The sequence below is a fragment of the Danio aesculapii genome, chromosome 21 (assembly GCF_903798145.1).
Source record: "Danio aesculapii chromosome 21, fDanAes4.1, whole genome shotgun sequence".
NCBI lineage: Eukaryota > Metazoa > Chordata > Actinopteri > Cypriniformes > Danionidae > Danio > Danio aesculapii.
Genome location: NC_079455.1, coordinates 3,116,954 through 3,136,777, shown reverse-complemented (window position 1 = coordinate 3,136,777; position 19,824 = coordinate 3,116,954). Strand labels below are relative to the sequence as shown.

The window sequence follows — 19,824 nt, the reverse complement described above, 5'->3', positions numbered from 1 at the left end:
TAAATTGCTTTTGTGCTACTGCATGTTTGATGTCATGTTACATACAGTTGAAGTCAGAAGTATTCGCCCCCGTTTATTTTTTTTTCTCCAATTTCTGTTAAACAGAGAGATTTTTTTCAACACATTTCTAAACATAAGTTTTAATAACTCATTTCTAATAATTGATGTATTTTATCTTTGCCATGATGACAGTAAATAATATTTGACTAGATATTCTTTAAGACACTTCTATACAGCTTAAAGTGACATGTAAAGGCTTAACTAGGGTAATTATGCAGGTTAGGGTAATTAGGCAAGTTACTGTATAATGATGGTTTGTTCTGACTACCGGAAAAAAATACGGCTTAAAGGGGCTAATAATTTTGACCTTAAAATGAGTTTTAAAAAATTAAAAACTGCTTTTATTCTAGCCAAAATAAAACAAATAAGACTTTCTCCAGAAGAAAAAATATTATCAGACATACTGTGAACATTTCCTTGCTCTGTTAAACATCATTTGGGAAATACTTTAAAAAAAAACTAAAAAATTAAAAGGGAGGCTCATAATTCTGACTTCAACTGTATATTACAGAGATAGTTTTAGATAGTTTTTTTGAACACAAAAGAGGTTATTTGTAAGTCAATGGTTACAGGTTTCTAACATTTCTCAAAGTATCTTCTTTTGTCTTCAACAGATAAAGAAAACTCTTAAAGGTATGGAACCACTTGAGGGAGAGTATATTTTAATTTTAGGGCAAACTATTCCTTTAATGTGGCATAATTTTGTACTATTTTGAATAGATTTTATATTTGACATATGATTCCAATAGGCTTGATTTATACAACCTATAACTGAAAAAGCTTTATTTTTTCCTGAAATATTCCTGAGGTGTGTCAGGTCTCTCAGAACGCGGCGTCCTTACAGAACATGAGCGGACAATATGCGTATCCAACTTCACACATAGAAGTTGTGATCAATAAAAAACAAACTTAACAGGAGAATGTGCTTAAACACCAAGTACATATATTCAACTTAAATATTGAACAACTTCAAATCATCACATGAGCCATAATCATTAATAAATAAATGAAATGTATTCTGGTGTGCGTTCACTTTTAGGAAGGTTTCTATGCAAAAAACAAAACAAAAATCGGACCGCTAGTGATTACTAACCTGTTGAGTTTGCTGCTGACATCGATGTCGTTCATGAAGCACTCGATGTTGAGCGGCAGGTCTGAGGAGTTTGCGCTCATCAGTTTTTTCAGCTTCTCGCACTCCTGATAAAGGCGAACCAGAGCGCGGGGCTTCGATCTCACATCCAGTTTGTACTTCTGCGCAAATTCCTCACAGAAATACTTCACTAGCACCTCATCAAAGTCTTTTCCACCCAGCTCAGGGTCAAACGCAGACCCCAGAACCTGAAATAATCAGTCAACAAGTATATTAGAGGGTCAAAGTAAACAATTACAGGGTAGAGGAATCAGAGAATGAAACTCAATACAATTTAAGACCTTTTTAAGACCCTTTCCCATACTTTTTAAAACCTCATATGCCACTTTGGGTTTCAACTGGTAACATTGGCAACATTTTAGCCGAGACTAATCCTAAACCAAAACATTTTAAGCACGACGCACAGGCATTTGTAGCTCCGCCCTTTTTTTGAACAGAGCAATCTCATTTGAATTTAAAGCGACAGTCACCAAAACACTACAATTAGGATCAAAGCCTAAAAGGGTCAGTTTCAAAGAGTTTATCTAGGGGGTATTTTGATCTGAAACTTGGATTACCTAACACAACAGAATATTAATAAAACAGGAAGAGTTTTGCTGATAAGATGTCAGAATAAACATGTCACTGTATTAATCCATGAATCCTAACATAAAACAGCATTTTAATTTACTACTTTTTAAATTAGTTTCAGTTAACAGAAGTTTCTGAACAGATGTACACAGTGAACAACCACCCAAAAAATCCTGCATTACCTTTAACTTGCCCTTGTTAAAGGCACACGCAGAGACCTGGTAACCAGCATGGCCAACATCCACAAACACCACAGTCCTGGGCTTTTCCTCTGGAGCAGGCAGGTCCTGTTTGTAGATGCCATACGCCAGTGCAACTACAACCATAGTTAACATAATCACACACTTTTAAAACAGTTTGTTTGTTTGTTTTAGGGCTGCATAATATCTAAAACAAAATCATTATCACAATAATAGTATATGCAATATTCATATCACAGAGGGTTGCCTTAGATTACTTTTTTTTTTTTTCATTAGGGATGCACCCAACTGATAATACTACTCAGTAGGTGCTGTTCTGCGATTGGCTAGAAGGTGAACCTAGAGCTAAAATATATAATAATGCATATTTATATTTGTTTTAATAAAATCAAGTTTAGATTTGTCCACCTGTCGGGTTTTGGAGACGTCTGCATCACCATATGGAGCATAAGAACAGGACGTGTATTTGGATATACACTTCATTATTATTGTTCATTTATTGCTTTGCTGGAGATTAGAACTGAATTTAGAAATAGTTTTAAACAAATCTTTGTGATTAACAAGCATAATTAAATATGTAGGCTAATGGATGTCTTCAGTGGAGTGAGTTTCCACCGTTTCCTCACTCCACCAAAGTAAAGGAGTAAAGTGAAGAGTAAAAGTAAAGAGGCTGAATGGAGGAGGCTCGATCTTTATCCACGTGCTGCAGATGCTCTGTTTAACTGTTTTCTCGCTAGTGAAGCGTTCAGTTTTTACACTTACAAAGTCCGCCATGTAAATAGCAAATGCGCCATGGAGCTACACAACAGGCTCTTAAAGGGAATGGGAGATGAGACTCTGATTGGTTTAATGCACATTAGAAAAATTTTGTATGATCCCAACATTAATGAATTATTCATTTTAAAACGCTACTAAAAATGGCTTTACCTAGGGATATGTAATAAATATTACAAGAAATATATACAGTAGTTATCGTAATACTAAACAGCTATATCGCATTTTTTACCATTATTGTGCAACCATAGTTTGTTTATTTATTTATTACCACATCAGCAACATATGCCTATTTCATAGCAAGATTAATATATAAGAAAATACATAGTAATAATAACGACAACGTCATACAGCAATAAGAAACGATACCAAAAACAAAGTAAAATAGTATAATAAAAACATTAAATTTGATGTTTCACTTCTATATATGATCAATTAAATTTCATTCATTTTCTTTTCGGCTTAGTCCCTTTATTTATCAGAGTAAGCCACAGTGGAATGAACCGCCAACTTATCCAGCATTTGTTTTACGCAGCGGATGCCTATCCAGCCGCAATCCATCACTGGGAAACACACTTACACTCTAGCACAAGCTCACATACACTATGGCCAATTTAGCTTATTCAATTCACCTATATCGCACGTGTTTTGACTGTGGGGGAAACCGGAGCACCCAGAGGAAACCCACACCAACACGAGGAGAACATGCAAACTCCAAACAGAAATGACAACTGATCCAGCCAGGGCTCGAACCAGCGATCTTCTTGCTGTGAGGCGATTGTGCTACACATTGCGCCACCATGCTGCCTAAATTAAATTTCTAGACATTTCATTACCACCCTTTACGGATACCCAAAAACCACTATCATTTTCAGCATCTTCAGTTACGCAAGATTGAGAACACCACATGTGTTTACATTCAAAAACAAAAGAAGAGGTGTGCATTGGAAAGGGATAAACACACTCTGTGTAAACCGGCCCTAAGACTGTATGATCCATAATAAAGGCATTAGACGTGATGATAGTCTTTTTGCTGTTATATTATAATTATTATTATTATAAGTAGTGTTGTTGTTTGTACCTGCTGTAGTGTCATTCATGAGTCTGAGACAGTTGAGGCCTGCGATCTGTGCAGCATCCATCACTGATCTTCTCTCGGCATCTGTAAAAAAGCTGGGAACCTGTGGGACAAGAGCAAAATGAATTATTCACATTTATTACATATTAACTACAACAGCGAGATATTAAAAATGTAGGGCTGCATCGGATCAGAAAAATCGAACATTGCAATATTTTGTTACGTTGCGATAGTGTTGTCACGATACTGCAATTCGATACCAATCAGCACTGAATTTTTAAAAACGTCCATTTCCTGCTAACATTTGAGCACTGCTAAGCGTGTTCTTAAGCCTCATTCACACTACGAGCGACGTGCAGTGGCAAAGCAACAAATGACCGTTCATTCCAAAGGAGAGTGAGCTACTTCTAGCGACCCCAGTCTACGCGAGCGAATGTTAGTGACCAGGTGGGCGTGGCAAGCGACGCAACAAAGTTTACAATCCTTCAACTTTACGCAAATGCTAAATTATTCTCTTTATTCTCCATTTCCACCTGGGGATACTCATTCCGAGAGCCCCCAGAGACTATGCAGCGCCACTGATGCGATCCAAGACCAGCGACGAGATGATCCCAAGGTTGACATAATCCTGGACCAGGCCGTATCCTGAGCAGCTGCTGTGGTGGTCATGGAGGAGTGGAGCACGTGAGACCGATTCCTGTGACGCTCCAGGGACAGACGAGTCTCGCTGACGTCCAGCTTCTCCAGCCTCCGGCACCTAGACTGCAGCTCTGCACAAGATGTTTGGCCATAGGAGAAATGGTCGTGTCCAACTGAGCCTGGCTTCTCTCAAGGTTTTTAAATTCCTCATTTTCACCAATTGATGAAGTTTTTTCCTCTCCGCTGTCGCCACTGGCTTGCATGGTTTGGGATCTGTAGAGCTGCGCATTGATGGATTTGCTCTCCAGTATTTGGATTCTCAGTAGTGAATGTTAATCCACACTGAACTGAGCTAAACTGAACTTAAACACTGAAAACTGAACTGCTTCAATTTACTATGATCTTCTATGTGAAGCTGCTTTGACGCAATCTGCATTGTAAAAGCGCTATAGAAATAAAGGTGAATTGAATTGCAGAGCGACTTTCTTGAGTGACCAATAGAAGCACCAGTAGAGTTCACGTGGTCCTCTCTCTGCTCGCTCAGAGGCCGGTTGTCCTCGGCCGTACTGTAGACCTGCCACCCAGAGCGACAGGTAGCTACAAAAGTCGCTGCTAGTGTGAAGAGGCATTAAACAGCGCTGATTTGCCATTGTGTACACATGTTCAACAGAAATGACTGTGATTGGCCATGAAGGTCATCAGCTCACTAAACTCACCGCTGTTTACTGAGTGTAACCACAGATACAGGGACACTGGAGCGTTTTATAGCTGTGAAGATCAGCTGGTTTGTCTATAAGCTGACATATGAGCGATCCGCTGATGAATCGACTGATCTACGTGGCTTTAAAACGTTTCAGTGTCCGTGTATCTGTGGTTACACCAGTGGTGGAAAGAGTAATGAAAAATCATCCTTAAGGTAAACAACCATTACTTGGCAACAAATGTAGTGCAGGTAGAGTAAAAGTATCTGTTGTAAATATTACTGAAAGTCTGAGTAAAAAACAGACCTTTCAAAAGTACTCAAGAGTAGTGAGTATTATACTAAAAAGCTGATGCGTTTACATGTAATTTGTGTGTAAACGTAACATTCTGTAGTGCATTTAGTTATTGCCCAGCAGGCACACAACGTCATACGATGTTAATATTAGGTTAGATTTCGGTGATGTCAGGTGACCAAAATTCAGTTTCTAGCCAGCATCTAAGGACAATCTTATTTTAATGTCCAATAATGACGTCAAATGATGTTGATATTTGGTCGATTTCAAGTTGTTAGAAAGTGACCAAAATCCAACGTCGACCCAACATCTTAAACCAACATCAAATACTGACATTTATTCATCAGTTACGCAACCAAAATCCAACGTCTGATAGACGTCGCAGTGGTAACGCCCGCACAACGTCAAGCTGTAACATCATTATATGTTGATATTTGGTTGTTTTTGGGTTGGACATTGACGTCAGCCTGACATTGGGTTCTAACGTCAACCTGATTTTCATTTTCAAACAAAATCCAACGTCCACATGACGTTAGGGTACAATGTCAATCTGACGTAATGTTGACATCTTGTGCCTGCTGGTTGTTTAAGGCCATTTCGGTCATCATACAGTAAACCTCCGTCATCTTCTCATCAGTGATATGCATCTAAACAGCCTCTGGGTCAATGTGTGTCAAGATTTTAAACATCTTCTTGGACACTTTTAATGGTTCCAAACAGTTTGCTGCAATTATAAAATCGCCCATACCTTGAGGTTATTCATTATGATCCGATTTACCTTCTATGTGCGATTTGATTTGACAGGAATTAAAGGACTGATTTTTTCTAATCCACACAGACAAGAAAAAAATTAAGTAGTGACTGCAGGTTGAAGTAATGAGGTAAAAGTACCAAGACTGCACTAAAAATGTACTCGAGGGAAAGTAACAGTACACATTTTTAAAACTACTTAGTAAATTACAATTCCTGAGAAAAACGACTCAATTACAGTAATTTGAGTATCTGTAATTAGTTACTTTACACCACTTGGGTTACACTCAGTAAACAGTGGTGAGTTTGGTTAGCTGATGACCTCCATGGCCAATCACAGTCATTTCTGAGGAGCATGTGAACACAATGGCAAATCAGCGCGGTTTAAGAACGTGCTCAACAGCACTTAAATGTTAGCGGGAAATGGACGTTTTTAAAACTTCACTATCGATTGGCAACACTATTCTGCGATATACATTGCGATATGAATACAATTTCACCCCTTGAATAGCTCTACGTGTAAATAATTTATACAAAAAAAAGTATTAAAAAATATCTAATAAACCTCCATGGATAAATACAATAAAGAAAATATGCAACTGAAATAAACAGTGTTTTGTCATTTTCAGAGTCTAACAGCATTCAGTAATTGAATAATAAAAATAATTCAATAAAATTCATCGTTATTAAAGTTAGAAATTATAAATAAATTAAGCCTGAATGCTTTTAAAAATCATTATACAAATCACAGGTCTCAAACATATACAAATCATAAACTATAATCCCTAGAGTTGTGAACGATTGCATAACAATATCAATAGTGAAATTATATATTGCTCAGCCTTATTTAGTATAATAATGCAACACAACAAATGTAGAACAAAAAAAAACAGAGGAAAAACAAATAAATAAACAGAAGCAACACTACAGGAGTTTTTGGGATCATTTCCTGATTGCTCTGTGTTTTGACAGACACGTCATTAGAAGTATTTTGTGTATGATAAGAATTCGAGTCGTTTTACCACTGAAGCACAAAAACTAAACTAATTGTGCAATTCTAGTGAACTGCACGGGTGTTGTGAAGAAAATAGCACATTTAAGAGCACTGATAGCATGCTGTTAACAGGATTTCCATGTCTTTAGCTTGTTACTAACATTGTAGATGCTAGATGTAAGATTTTGCATCATTTCATCACATTGTTATCGGGTTTTAAAATGCTGCCAAGATGTTTTAAGACAATGCTAGCATGTTTCAAAACATGTAGTTAGCATTTTTCATGTTGCTAAAATGTTTTCTAAATGTTGGAATTCATGGACAAGATGATTAACCACTAAGTTAGCATAAATTGTTGATAATATATTTCAAACAACACACTGCTAGCATATTTTAGAGTCTTGTGGCATGTTGTTAATGTACTTCATGTTACTATAAGCTTTTTTTTGTGGTATTAGCATGTTTCTAACAGAGTAACATGTTTTATCACATAACTGGCTTATTCTACAGTGTAGATGGCATGTTAATAGCATGTTTTATGTTGCTAAGACTGTTTTTTTACATATTTTGTAGCATTTTAAGTTGTTTCAAAAAGGTTTTAATAGGGTAACATGTTTTTACACATAACCATCTTTTGTTGTTAGCATGTTTTAGTGATGCTAAAATGTTTACTTCACCTTAAAATGCAACATCACCACATATTGTTAGCATATTTTAATATATTTTTCAGGTTTAAAAAAACACGTAGCTATCACCGTCTTTTGTTGTTACCATGTTTTATGTTGCTAAAATGCTAACTTCACTTAAAAATGTTTTAATATACATTAAATGGATTAGCATGATGTTAATGTGCTTGTTTTAACAAATTTACCTATTGCTAGCATGTTTCTAACAACAAATTGCTAGCATGAATAATCTATTTTGCTAGTCAGATTAGAAAATGAATAGATTTGAAATATTAGATAATAATTTAAACTGGTTTACAAATGCAAATACAGAAATGTTTTAGACATGTTTAGAGAATGGGCTTACAGAGATGACACAGTCCGCCACAGGCTTCTTGAGTGCAGATTCTGCGGTCTCCTTCAGTTTGGTCAGCAGCATTGCAGTGACCTGCTCGATGCCAAACAGCTTCTCTTCCTCCATATACATGACCTGTGGGATGGACAGCACAATGCAACGTGATTTAACAACATCTGAGGCCTCGTTTACATTGATGCGTTTTAGAATGAAAATGATCTGCGCCCACACTGGCGTTTCATCTAGCGTTTCTGAAAAGATCTCAGTCCACACTACACCACTGAAAATGCACGTCCCGTGACCACACACACTCTGGCTTGCAGCGCATGCACACATATGAGCTCCAGGCAGTCAGTGAGTGCTTTGAGCACACTTCCCCAGGTGAGAGCAGCGCACGTCGGACTGTGAATCAAGGGTCTACCGCTGGATCTCATCTCACTATAGTTGTTAAACATGATATTTAATTCATCTAGTCTCTATCTAACGACTCCTCTGTCTTTTGAATCTATTGCATGTTCTTAGGTAACGCGTTTAGGCTGAGCTCAAAGATAAGTTAATATAGGCAAGTTAGATTGCTTGCCTTTATTTCCTATAATGTATAAACTTATTATACTTTATACTTTTAGAATGGCCATTATTGATTATTAAAACTGATATTCAAGAAAGGGTATGTTTCTAATTTTTTGAATGAAAATGAAAGGCAGTTATGTTATAGATTCCGTTTGTTATACATATGCAGTGAAGTGAAGATGACGGTCATATAAATATGTAGCTAGATGATGCCTCAACATTTTAAGTGTCTGATACGTTAAAATCAAAATGAACATAGGCAGTTCCTTATATCAGTGGTTCCCAAACTGGGGGTCGCGACCCCTGCGGGGGTCGCAGAATAATTTCAAGGGGTCGCGAGAGTTATTTAAAAATTGTGTAATTTTCAGTGATTATAATATATATTTTTCAGTATTACAAGTGAAAGCTAATATTTTCAGATTTTTAAAGATATTACTGATTCATAAAGTATTTAGGACACATTCGGGCAGAATGCATCTTTGTACTTGGAACGCAGCGCTCAGGAACAGTTTAAAACTGTTGTCATGTCAACTTGCCGCAGTAAACAAAGCCTTCAACGCTTGCCCCGCCTTCGCGCTCTTCTTATTGGCCCACTGCTCTAAGAACTGAACACGAATGATTGGTTAAAATCAGCTGTCAATCACTCAGTCAACGCCTCCTGTCTTCAGATGACAGGAGCTACAACCGCGAAAATGTAAAGCGCTGAAGACGAGAGAATGAAAACAACACTGACAGATTTTGTCTTAGAAACACCTAAAGCTACAAATATTGGCACATCTGATTACTGATCATGTGCTGAATGTTAATCCACCAGCTATACTTATTGAAGAGAGGATAAAAGACCTCCATTGGCTTCAAGTCTGCTATGAAAATAACTAGCATTCACTGTAAAGTCTGTGGGATATCTTTTGGGATATCCGTCCGTGTATCTTTTGGTCACTCAATTATGTTATAAAAATGTCTTTTCTTGTGATAACGGGATTTCATTGAGACATATTTTCCTCACGCATGCATATTTATTTTTTTGCTTGTTAGTTTTGATTAGTGTTGATTTTTAAATGCAATAAATCTGTTTATAAAACTTGTAGTAACAGTGCGATAATTGGTGGGAGCCACTAAATTTTGGCTGGTGCGTCTACATTTTTAAAGTTAGAAGCACCAGTGTTACCAAGCAAAAATGTTAATTTCGAGCCCTGTAATCTATAGTAAATATAGTTAAAATATTGTGAACAGCTTAAAAAAAAAGCTATTTTTATTGTTTGTATATGCTTTGGTAGTGGGGGGTCGCGAGTTCTTGACGATCTTACAATGGGGGTCGCGGGTTTAAAAGTTTGAGAACCACTGCCTTATATCATGTTTTCATTTTATTGTCAAGTTGAAACAACGTAGCCAGAGTGATGTGAATGACAAAGTACACCGTTCCCTTTGAAGATTTACCCGAAGTGTCCTCAAGAGTTTGTTTTCTATATATCCGTCAATAATTAAGCGCACGTTATTATCATCAGCTCAAGAAGTTTATTATTTCAGATATAGACGCGCGGCGAGCGCAAGGAAGAAAGCGAAACCGCTCGCGCCTCAGACTGCCTCGTAAAAAAACTACGCGGCACAGGGTAAATCTGCTCTACTCCATGGCTTTGTGGCTGTTTATCAAGACGACGACAAGGTTTGTTTGAGCCCGGGTCGATCATGGCTCGTTATTATATGCATTTATAATTCCGTTATAATCTCTCGGCTGTGTATTTCAAACATGGCGTTTTTTTTGTTTTCAAACATGGCGGTTTTTTTGTTTTCATTCTGGCTGGTTGCGTAAGCGAATGACGTATCTCTGTAAACCAATAGCGTTCAGCGGCGCGTCTAGCTCCAATTTTTGGTACCCTTTCTCGTGTTTGGTACCCTTTCGAAAGGGTGCCGAAAAAGTGGTACGGTACGCTTTTTGACAGTGGAAACGGCCATAAAAGCATACCAAACCAAACCGAACCGTACCGTACCACTCAGTGGAAACGGGCCTTTAATCTTGAGAAGTCTGAACTTAAGGAAAGGGTGCAAGACTGAACATTGTGTCCTTAATATTGAGAAAAAGCCCCGATCAGAGAGGTGAATGTCTTTAGCCACTCCTCCGTTTTCAGATGTCTCTGTTTCCCCCAGACACACTGACACGGATCAGCAGTGTTTTAAAATGAAAAGGGCCTCTTCAGCGTTCAAAATGGTTGGTTTTCAGGGCTGGAAAACTCTGATAAACGTAGCAAAACTTACGCGTTTTAAAACTAAAACATATTAGTGTAAACATGGCCTGAAGCAAACAACATAGAGAAATACTATAAATTCTGAGTGTGCCTCACCCAGGTGGGTGGGCTTGACAAACTACCTGCAGAATCAGAATCAATGAAAAAAAAAATATTATAATCAGTGCATCCCTATTTAACAGTGTATTTACATGAGTCCTACCTTAATGCCAGTGGTTCCATTAGGCATCTGTGCAAGATCATAGACCAAACTGGACTGTGTGGTCTCCACATACGGGTCACTGAACGCCCTGCCGTGGAATCGTTTAAAACCCTGAACAGTGTTCTTGCAGTTTGTGACCACCTGAGAACAGAAATGATCATTACACCTTCTGATCATCAGTAAACTTTTATGCTGCTTATTAAGAATAATTGAGTGCTTACCTGGCTTTTAGCAGCTGCCCCGATCGACCGATTACGAGGACCGAATGATACAAATGACCTGAAATAAAGAGCACATTGTAAAATACAGAGTATCCTGTCAGAATAATCAATATATGGACTTGTTGCACAACACATGGACATGACTTCAATCATTTTGGTGATGCAATGTATATCGTCCATACATAAAAGCCAATGCAAGCAACATTTTAGCTGATTGCGCAACATCTCTATTGGAGGTGGTTTAAACACACTATGGTATTTACTATAAATTACTATAGTATATTTCATGGGGGTCTCTGACAGCTGAAAATAGATCTGGTAGCAGATATCGCAGCTTCTGTTACTCTTTTATTCTACTCTGACTATAATTAAATGAATTAATCTTAAGAGTAAAATATGATGTGTCTTTGGTAGAGTGGACTTACATTGTGATGATATTATTTTGTCATTCTGGCATTTTATAATAAGTGGCAAGAAATGGTCTTAAATTGACAATAATATCGTATATCGCAATATATTTATACAGCTAGATAGATAGATAGATAGATAGATAGATGGAAAGATAGATGGATGGATATACGGATGGATATACGGATGGATATACTAATAGATGGATATACTAATAGATAGATAGATAGATAGATAGATAGATAGATAGATAGATAGATAGATAGATAGATGTCTAAAGTACTAATAAAGCCTGGGGTTTTTAGCATAAATACTTTTGCAGGAGAATTATATTTACAAAATGTAGAATTAAAAAAAAAAAAAATAAATAAATAATAATAATAATATTTATTATATATATATATATATATATATATATATATATATATATATATATATATATATATATATATATATATATATATATATATACAGATAGACAGACTGATAGATAGACAGACAGAGACAAACAGATATAGACAGACAGACAGACAGACAGACAGACAGACAGACCGAAGTCTAAAGTACTAATAAAGTCTGGTATTTTTTAGCATAAATGCTTTTGCAGGAGAATTATATTTACCAAATGTAGAGTTAAAAACTAGCTTAACCAGAATATCAGCTACATAATTAGATCAATTAATTTTATTTTATCTTGACATTTTATTCTTAATCATACTGCTGCACTAAACTAATAGTCAACATTTTAAAACACAGTTTAGACATAACGTAATTTTCAAGTGATATATTTAACACAATGAGACTATCTTTTTTTTTTTTTTTTTTTTTTTAGAAATGTACATTATAAACAGATTCATTTTAATGTATTTTCAATTAAAGGGATAGTTCACCCAATACTGTAAATTCTGTCATCATGTATTCACTATTCACGAACTTGTATGAGTTTCTTTCTTCTGTTGAACACAATACAAGTTATTTGTTCGAATGATAGAAACCGGTAACCATTGACTACCATAGTTTTTCCTCCTATGGAAGTCAATGGTTACCGGTTTCTGACATTCTTTATTTTGTGTTCTACAGAAATAAAGAAACTCATAAAGGTTTGGAACCACTTCAGACGAATAAATAGTGAGTAAATATTAAATTTTGGGTGAACTTATCCCTTTAAGGTGATTCCTATCGAGCGGCCTTAAATTTGCTAGAATGTTCCTCCGATGCCGGTGTGACGTCACACATCACATTACAGCAGAAGCCACGCTGTAGCATTTAGCTAACAGACAGCAGTCTGCTCTCATTCCCCACAACAAAAAACATAAACACATAAATAATAAACACGTCATCTAAAAGACACATCCATCATACCACCTTAGCCTAAAATGAAAATAATATTAATAATTTAATCTCACAGAAAGTCAACGTGACAAAGAGCTCGCGAACAACTGATTTCACATTATTATTTTAAATTAAATCAAATGACACATCATGAACGAAAACCTATTTTATACTATATTTACATTTATATTTTTTATTTATATTATAGTTATACTGTCGTTGATTGTGACAGGGTAATTTCTCGACAATGAGAAGCACATGCAGCCTCCGGAGCAGTGGTTAGCACACCGAACAGTTATTAATACGTTGAAACAAGGTAATATGAATGACATAAATGGACTTACGGTGTACATCTGTCGCTGTATTCGTTTGCTACGGTTTCAATTCCACCGGCCCGAGCGACAGCAACATAACAGCTCTGGAAACCCACATCAAACCCCACTACTGACATCTTCACTGCTGATCACAGCCCGGATAAAACTCTCAGTGCTAGAAACAAGAGGCCTTTAAAAATATGTACAGTCGCAGAGGAGTGTAGTTTAGGTTGTTATTTTTGAAACTCTTCTCGGCTCTCGAATGTCCATTGACTAAGTTGCTGTAGACCGGTGAGTGCTACATGTAATGGGTAAAGCCGGAGTTCACGCGCAACGGATTTATCGCGAGACTTCTGGAGTTCTAGATTGCTCTGGAGCTTTCCTTGTATGACGTAACCGTGACGGATAAATCCAGCCAATCGACGGATAGAGAGATTTTAAAACAAAAATGGGTAAATATTATACTTACAAATGTAAATTTTCTTCATCATTACCTAATTTGCAGAATTTTCTTCGTAACTTAATAACAATTAATTAATTAATTACTAGATTACAAAATGTTTATAGTAAAAAAGTGTAAAAACTATAAAAATTTTATAAAGATTTTGTAAATATTATGTAATTTGATCATTTTGCTTCTGTAATCTGTTTTTAGAATTATTTTATTCTACTATTACTTATTTTCTTTTATTTAATTGTCTTTTTCCCCCCTTGTTTATTATTGTACTTGATGTCATCTAAGGTTATGGTTATTCATTTTTTATTTACTTTGTTGTTTCCACCTGGGGATACTCATCTCGAGGCCTCTAGAGATTATGTAGCGTCATTGATGCGATCCAAGACCTGTGAAGAAATGATGCCAAGGTTTTCATAGTCCTGGACCAGACCGTATTCTGAGCAGATGCTGTGGTGGTCATAGAAGAGCGGAGAGCGTGAGACTCCTGAAAGACCCCAGTGACAGACGAGTCTCCGCATTGATCATGTGGGCCAGCCTGAACACCGCTTTTATTTTATTTTATTATAAATTAATAAAATAAAATAAAATAAAATAAATAAAAATTTTAAATAAAAATAAGATATTATATTAAAATAAATAAAAAATTAATTAATTAATAAAAATAAAATAAAATAAATAAAAATAAACAAAAAGAAAAATAAAATAAAGAAACAAATAGATAAATAAATAAATAGATAAAAACTAAATAAAATAAGTAAATAAAATAAAATAATATATAAAAAAAATAAAAAGCAAAAATAAAACAGCAACTGAGCAGTCTCCCAAGCTTTACATGGCAGACTTTTATTTTATTTTCCACGCCCGACATAGCTAGGTGATCGCATTCAAAATGGCGACTCCCATGCATAGACTGATCGCTCGGCGACAAGCGTGAGTTATTTTACACATAATACACATTTAATGTTGATTTATACATTATATTTTTAATTTAAAAACTTTGTTTCATCTGACTATGTTAACAGTTTAACACATACTGTGTTCGTTGTACTTTGAAGAGCAGTTTTCAGGTGGTTTGTCTGAACTCGGAAGCCTTTAGCGCAGTCGTGATGTGTTTGTTTTCGCGTTTTTTTAAACAGGGAAGCAAATAAACAGCATGTTCGTTGCCAGAAGTGTCTGGAATATGGACACTGGTCTTATGAATGTACTGGGAAGAGAAAATATCTTTACAGACCCTCCAGGACAGCGGAGATGAAGAAAAAACTTAAAGACAAGGAGAACAATCCTTCAGAAGATCCTGGGTAAGGACACATTCAACACACACACGAGTGTAGCTGTGTTGAATGAATCAGCTACTAGTTTATTCATTCAGAAGTCATCTTTTTGTAACTGTATTCAGTTTATTTTGATTCTTTCTCTGAAATTAGGTTTGGGTTATAGGGTTAGTTCACCCCCAAATATGAAAATTGTCATAATTAACTTCCTGAAGTCCTTAGAGGTCATGTGTTAGTAGATTTTTTTTCTTGTTTTTCGTGATCATGACTTCATTTTCACTTTTTTCTTTGCAAATCAAAAGTTGTTTTCTCATGATTGTGACTTAATCTTCACATTATCTGCACATATCAGAAGTTTTCTTGTGATCGCAGCCATTTTCCCATTATCTCTATATCAAAAGTTTTCTCGTAATTGCAAAATAGTTTGTACGTTATTTCTACATATCAAATGTTTTTTTCTCATGATCATGACTTAGCTTTCACGTTATCTGTACATATTAAAAGTTGTGTTCTCGTGATTGCGATATAATTTTTACTCTATTTCTACCTATGAAAAGTTGTTCTCATGAACGCGACTTAATTTTCGTTATCTCTACATATTAAAAGTTGTTTTCTCTTGAACTCGACTCAATGATCACGTTATCTCATGTTATTAACATTATATTTTAATTTTCATGTTATCCACATTATTTTTACATATCAAAAGTTAGTTTCTCATGAACGTAACTTAGTTTTCGTTATCAATACATATTAAAAATTGTTTGAGCATGATTGCAAGTTAATTTTCACCTTATTCACATTATTTTTACATATCAAAAGCTGTTTTCTCATGATTGCGATATAATTTTTACATTATTTATACATATCAAATGCTTTTTTTTGTCTCCTGATTGTGACTATTTTTTCTTATTTTTACCTATGAAAAGTTGTTTTCTCATGAAATCGACTCAAGTTTCACGTTATCTCACGTTATTAACATTATCCTTACATATCAAAAAGTTTTCTTGTGATTGCGACTTAATTTTCACGTTATTTACATTATTTTTACATAGCAAAAGTTGTTTTATCATTACTGTGACTTAATTTTTGTTATCTTTACATATCACAAGTTGTTCTTGCGATTGTGACTTCACATTTTTATGTATGTATGTATATATATATATATATATATATATATATATATATATATATATATATATATATATATATATATGTATATGTGTATATATATGTATATGTGTATATATATGTATATGTGTATATATATGTATATGTGTATATATATATATATATGTATATGTGTATATATATATATATGTGTATATGTATGTTTGTATGTGTATATATATGTGTATATATATGTGTGTAGTTTCTAGTTATCTCTACAAATCAAAAGTAGTGTTCTAGTGACCGTAACTTAATTTTCAGATTATATATATACGTATCAAAAGTTCTTTTCCCATGATCGCAACTTTGTTAATGTCTGTAAAATTTTTACTTAAACATTATTATATATATATTTATATAAATATTATATTTATATGTTATAATATATATTTGAATAAACATATTTAAATATATTAATCAACATTTGAAGTGAATCAGTGACAAGAACAGGTGTGCAATAGTTTTAGGACAACTTTGATAAAAGATGATGATATGCTTCAAATGTTGACTACTGTATAAATATTATATGCTTTTCAAAACCCATTTGCAGCATGAAACTGAAAGTTTATGCAAATATGATGAATATTTTTTATGAATGTTTTGGTTTTGGTGAAAATGTTCACGCATTTTGAACCATTTTTTCAGCAAATGAAATCATTAATTCACTTATTAATGAGAATTTGCTGATGAAATATTATATAACTCCCACTCCCCCCCAAATTACAACCATTACTAAAAGAGTTTGAATTCAGTTTTTGGATGAAGCAGCGACATCTGAAGTCAAAAGAGCAGAATGCAGATGTGTACACTGCCACAATTAATCTAGACCGCTGCATTAAGATGATTTGTGTTTTATTTTTGTATGATTCTGGCCACATTAAACCCTGTAAATCTTTCAACTGTACTTTCTAGATCTGGAGAAACACCACGCAGTGAGAAAAAAACGAAGAAAAAAAAGTGAGTCTTTTTGGCAATCCTACTGTCATCATAATAAACGTGTTGATTTATGCATATAATGTGTATTTTATAAACTGAAAGTTTTATATCTGTATATCGATCTACACTCACCGGCCACTTTATTATGTACACCTTACTAGTACCGTGTTGGACCCCCTTTTGCCTTCATAACTGCCTTAATCCTTCGTGACAGATTCAACAAGGTACTGGAAATGTTCCTCAGAGATTTTGCTCCATATTGACATGATAGCATCACACAGTTGCTGCAGATTTGTCGGCTGCACATCCATGATGTGAATCTCCCGTTCCACCACATGCCAAATGGGCTCTATTGGATTGAGATCTGGTAACTGTGGAGGCCATTTGAGTACAGTGAACTCATTGTCATGTTCAAGAAGCATTATCCTGCTGGAAGTAGCCATCAGAAGATGGGTAGACTGTGGTCATAAAGGGATGGACATGGTCAGCAACAATACTCAGGTAGGCTGTGGCGTTGACACGATGCTCAATTGGTATTAATGGGCCCAAAGTGTGCCAAGAAAATATCCCCCACACCATTACACCACCACCACCACCAGTCTGAACCAGTGATACAAGGCATGTTGTTGACACTAAATTCTGACCCGACCATCCGAATGTGGCAGCAGAAATGGAGACTCATCAGATCAGATTGACTAATTTTGGTGAGCCTGTGTGAATTGTAGCCTCAGTTTCCTGTTCCTAGCTGACAGGACTGGCACCCGGTGTGGTCTTCTGCTGCTTTAGCCCATCCGCCTCAAGGTTTTACGTGTTGTGTGCTCAGAGATGCTCTTCTGCAGACCTCGGTTGTAACGAGTGCTTATTTGAGTTACTGTTGCCTTTCTAACAGCTAGAACCAGTCTGGCCATTCTCCTCTGACATCATCAAGGCATTTGCGCCCACAGAACTGCCGCTCACTGGATATTTCCTCTTTGTTGGACCATTCTCTGCAAACCGTAGAGATGGTTGTGCGTGAAAATCCCAGTAGATCAGCAGTTTCTGAAATACTCAGACCAGCCCGTCTGGCACCAACAACCATGCCACGTTCAAAGTCACTTCATTCTGTTGCTCAGTTTGAACTGCAGCAGATCGTCTTGACCATGTCTCCATGCCTAAAAGCATTGACTTGCTGCCATGTGATTGGCTGATTAGAAATTGCATTAACAAGCAGTCGGCCAGGTGTACCTAATAAAGTGGCCGGTGAGTGTATATTAGCAATGTTTTTCTATGTAACCGGTACACTTGGGTCTTTTCCAGCACATCACATGTATGGCAAGTCAAATTGTGCCATAGATATGTGTTTTACTTCAGAATAAATGTTTTTACAGGGGTTTGAACAATATTTGCACCGTAAAATATGCTGTTCTGACATAAACCATTAGGATGTTGTTGGCAGTGTTTTAGTATGCCCATTTGGCCTGCCACATGATGAGTGCATGGAACACGCATTATATTAATTTGAAATGTGTTGAAACCACACAAATTTTGAGATTTTTCTGTGACAACATCATTGTTTTATGTCTGATCTACTTACATTTGTCAAGTCAACTTAATTGAGGAGAACATGAATGAATTGTGTGCAACCCTGTGTTATTTTTACAGTGTACTCTGTAGTGAACGGTGCACTGAAGCATATCGTTTCTCCCCCTCCAGTTCCTCCAGCAGCAGCGGCTCCTCCAGCGACTCTTCCTCAGACAGCAGCGACTCCTCCAGCTCCTCATCCTCAGACAGCAGCAGTGACAGTGACGATGACTCTTCGTCCTCTTCTTCCTCATCTTCATCCTCATCTTCCTCCTCCAGCTCTGACTCGGACTCCTCCAGCAGCTCTGATCAGGGCCCTCCCAAGAAGAGGAAAAAGAAGAAATGAGGCTCCACTGCGTCTGAATTGAGAACATTCATATTGTGAGGAGGCGAGGAAATTATTTATGTTTAGTCACGCCGTTTTGTTTAATGTAAAAAAAAAATCTTTCAGTCACTTTAAAGGGGTAGTTCATCCAAAAAATGAAAACTCTGTCATTTACGCACTTGTTTTTAAACCTGTTTGAGTTTCTTTATTCTGCTAGACACAAAAGAAGATATTTTGAAGAATGTTGGAAACCGGTAACCATTGACTTCAATAGTATTTGTTCACTCTAAACACAAAAGAAGATATTTTGAAGAATGTCGGAAACCGGTAACCATTGACTTCAATAGTATTTGTTCACTCCAAACACAAAAGAAGATATTTTGAAGAATGTCGGAAACCGGTAACCATTGACTTCAATAGTATTTGTTCACTCCAAACACAAAAGAAGATATTTTGAAGAATGTCGGAAACCGGTAACCATTGACTTCAATAGTATTTGTTTACTCCAAATACAAAAGAAGATATTTCGAAGAATGTTAGAAACTGGTAACCATTGACTCAAATAGTATTTGTTCACTCTAAACACAA

General features: G+C 35.9%; 2 protein-coding genes across 2 annotated transcripts in view; one reads left to right on the top strand and one right to left on the bottom strand.

Moving 5' to 3' along the window:
• Positions 1-13,851, bottom strand: part of hspa4a (heat shock protein 4a) — a 34,382-nt gene extending 20,531 nt beyond the window's left edge. Inside the window, exons 1-7 of the mRNA XM_056446046.1 lie at positions 13,551-13,851; positions 11,467-11,524; positions 11,246-11,386; positions 8,243-8,365; positions 3,836-3,935; positions 1,963-2,096; positions 1,154-1,398 (exon numbers count right to left, since the gene is read on the bottom strand). Coding sequence (XP_056302021.1) covers positions 1,154-1,398; positions 1,963-2,096; positions 3,836-3,935; positions 8,243-8,365; positions 11,246-11,386; positions 11,467-11,524; positions 13,551-13,657 — 908 coding nt within the window. The 5' untranslated portion in view covers positions 13,658-13,851. The remainder of the gene's footprint in view (positions 1-1,153; positions 1,399-1,962; positions 2,097-3,835; positions 3,936-8,242; positions 8,366-11,245; positions 11,387-11,466; positions 11,525-13,550) is intronic.
• A 1,014-nt stretch (positions 13,852-14,865) lies between these two features.
• zcchc10 (zinc finger, CCHC domain containing 10) lies at positions 14,866-19,824 on the top strand. Its single transcript, XM_056446435.1, has 4 exons — positions 14,866-14,907; positions 15,114-15,275; positions 17,328-17,372; positions 19,044-19,824. Exons 1-4 carry the CDS (start codon positions 14,867-14,869, stop codon positions 19,255-19,257), a joined length of 462 nt encoding a protein of 153 aa, XP_056302410.1. The 5' UTR covers position 14,866; the 3' UTR covers positions 19,258-19,824.

Excerpts from the sequence above, each read along its gene's own strand:
- zcchc10 (XM_056446435.1), top strand. The coding sequence starts at position 14,867 with ATGGCGACTCCCATGCATAGACTGATCGCTCGGCGACAAGC. Across the intron at positions 14,908-15,113 it reads CTGATCGCTCGGCGACAAGC|GGAAGCAAATAAACAGCATG; the intron begins GTGAGTTATTTT and ends TTTTTTAAACAG. Across the intron at positions 15,276-17,327 it reads AATCCTTCAGAAGATCCTGG|ATCTGGAGAAACACCACGCA; the intron begins GTAAGGACACAT and ends TGTACTTTCTAG.